General features: G+C 48.4%; 1 protein-coding gene across 1 annotated transcript; it reads right to left on the reverse strand.

Annotated features, from left to right (window-relative positions):
• Positions 1-955, reverse strand: LOC119212977 (high choriolytic enzyme 1-like). The gene has a single exon (XM_037463893.2). The coding sequence runs from the start codon at positions 950-952 to the stop codon at positions 158-160; it is 795 nt and encodes a 264-aa protein (XP_037319790.1). The 5' UTR covers positions 953-955; the 3' UTR covers positions 1-157.
• Between the last annotated feature and the right edge of the window lie 276 nt (positions 956-1231).

Raw genomic sequence — 1231 nt, forward strand, 5'->3', positions numbered from 1 at the left:
TACAGGTATTGTAGTCATGAGGGATAAAATATGGTCACAGGAAGTAAAATCTGTAGTTGCTAATGAACTCAGGTTCTTGTTGCTTTCGATGAATTAGATTACGGAAATATGTTTCTAGTTGATAACTTTGGATCAGAACAGATTGGAAGCTTTGTTGTTAGCACCCATAAAGGATGTTGATTCTCTTGATATCCCAGTAGGACATGTCGATCCTCTGGCCGATCTGGGCGCTTGCGTTGGGGATGGGAGTGATGGAGTCCATCCCATTCATAGAAAAGGCGGTTCTTCCATAGTGCATGACGGAGGAGTAGTCGTAGGGAGTGTTCAGGTTGTTGGTGTCCAGTTTCTGGAAGTTGTAGGCACTCTGAGGGTCAATGTTCTCCCAGTTGATCCGGACGTAGCTATCACGGTCGCTCCTGCACTGCTCGTGATTGAAGCCCAGAGCGTGGTTGACCTCATGCTGGACGATGCCGTGGTAGACGCAGCCCTGTCTGTTGATAGAGACTACCTGTTGACCACCTATTCTGCCCAGAGAAGAGTAGCATCCATCTCTGTTCTCAAAGCTTATGTAGTCGTTCTCGTAACCACGGGGAACAAAGCGGATGCAGGTCCTGCTGTGGAAGGACTTCAAGGCCGTGTCGATCACCTGCCCCTCTGCACTGCTGAACTCACTGCTGATGATGAAGGGAATCGTCACCAGGCCGTTGGAGCCCTTCTTCCAGAGGCACTGCTGGGAAAAGCACTTCATTGCGTTTCTGGTAGTGGGGACCAACAAGTCTCCTTCCAGCAGCATCGCATTACTGCCTTTATTGGAGTTCAGAATCCTGGTGCTGATATCGACTTTGTCATCTTTGTCTGTTTGGTCATTTGTTTTGCTTTCTTCATCAACGAGAGGAAATGCTTCTGAGAGGCCGAGCAGAAGCAGCAGCAGCAGGCTGGCAGTGGGAGTCATCTTTACGTTTGGGCTGGTGGCTGTGGAGCTGATGTGGGGAGACTCCTTGAAGGTTGATGTTGGACTCAGCTCAGTCCAGACTCTTTATACTTTCCGATACAGGTGTGTCTGCAGGAGTATTATGGGTAGTGGTCCAGACTGCTCAGCCTAAATAAACCTCTCAGAGGAGCACCCTGCAGACAAACATACTGTTTCAACATGGTGGGTTATCTCTGGTAATTAGACAAATCAACACAGAAGGCTTTTTGGGTGGGTCGTGTTTAACTAGACATCTAGAAT

This window comes from Pungitius pungitius, chromosome 21 (assembly GCF_949316345.1).
Source record: "Pungitius pungitius chromosome 21, fPunPun2.1, whole genome shotgun sequence".
NCBI classification, from domain to species: Eukaryota; Metazoa; Chordata; class Actinopteri; order Perciformes; family Gasterosteidae; genus Pungitius; species Pungitius pungitius.

Bases quoted from the DNA above. Each gene is read 5' to 3' on its own strand.
- LOC119212977 (XM_037463893.2), bottom strand. From the start codon at position 952: ATGACTCCCACTGCCAGCCTGCTGCTGCTGCTTCTGCTCGGCCTCTCA.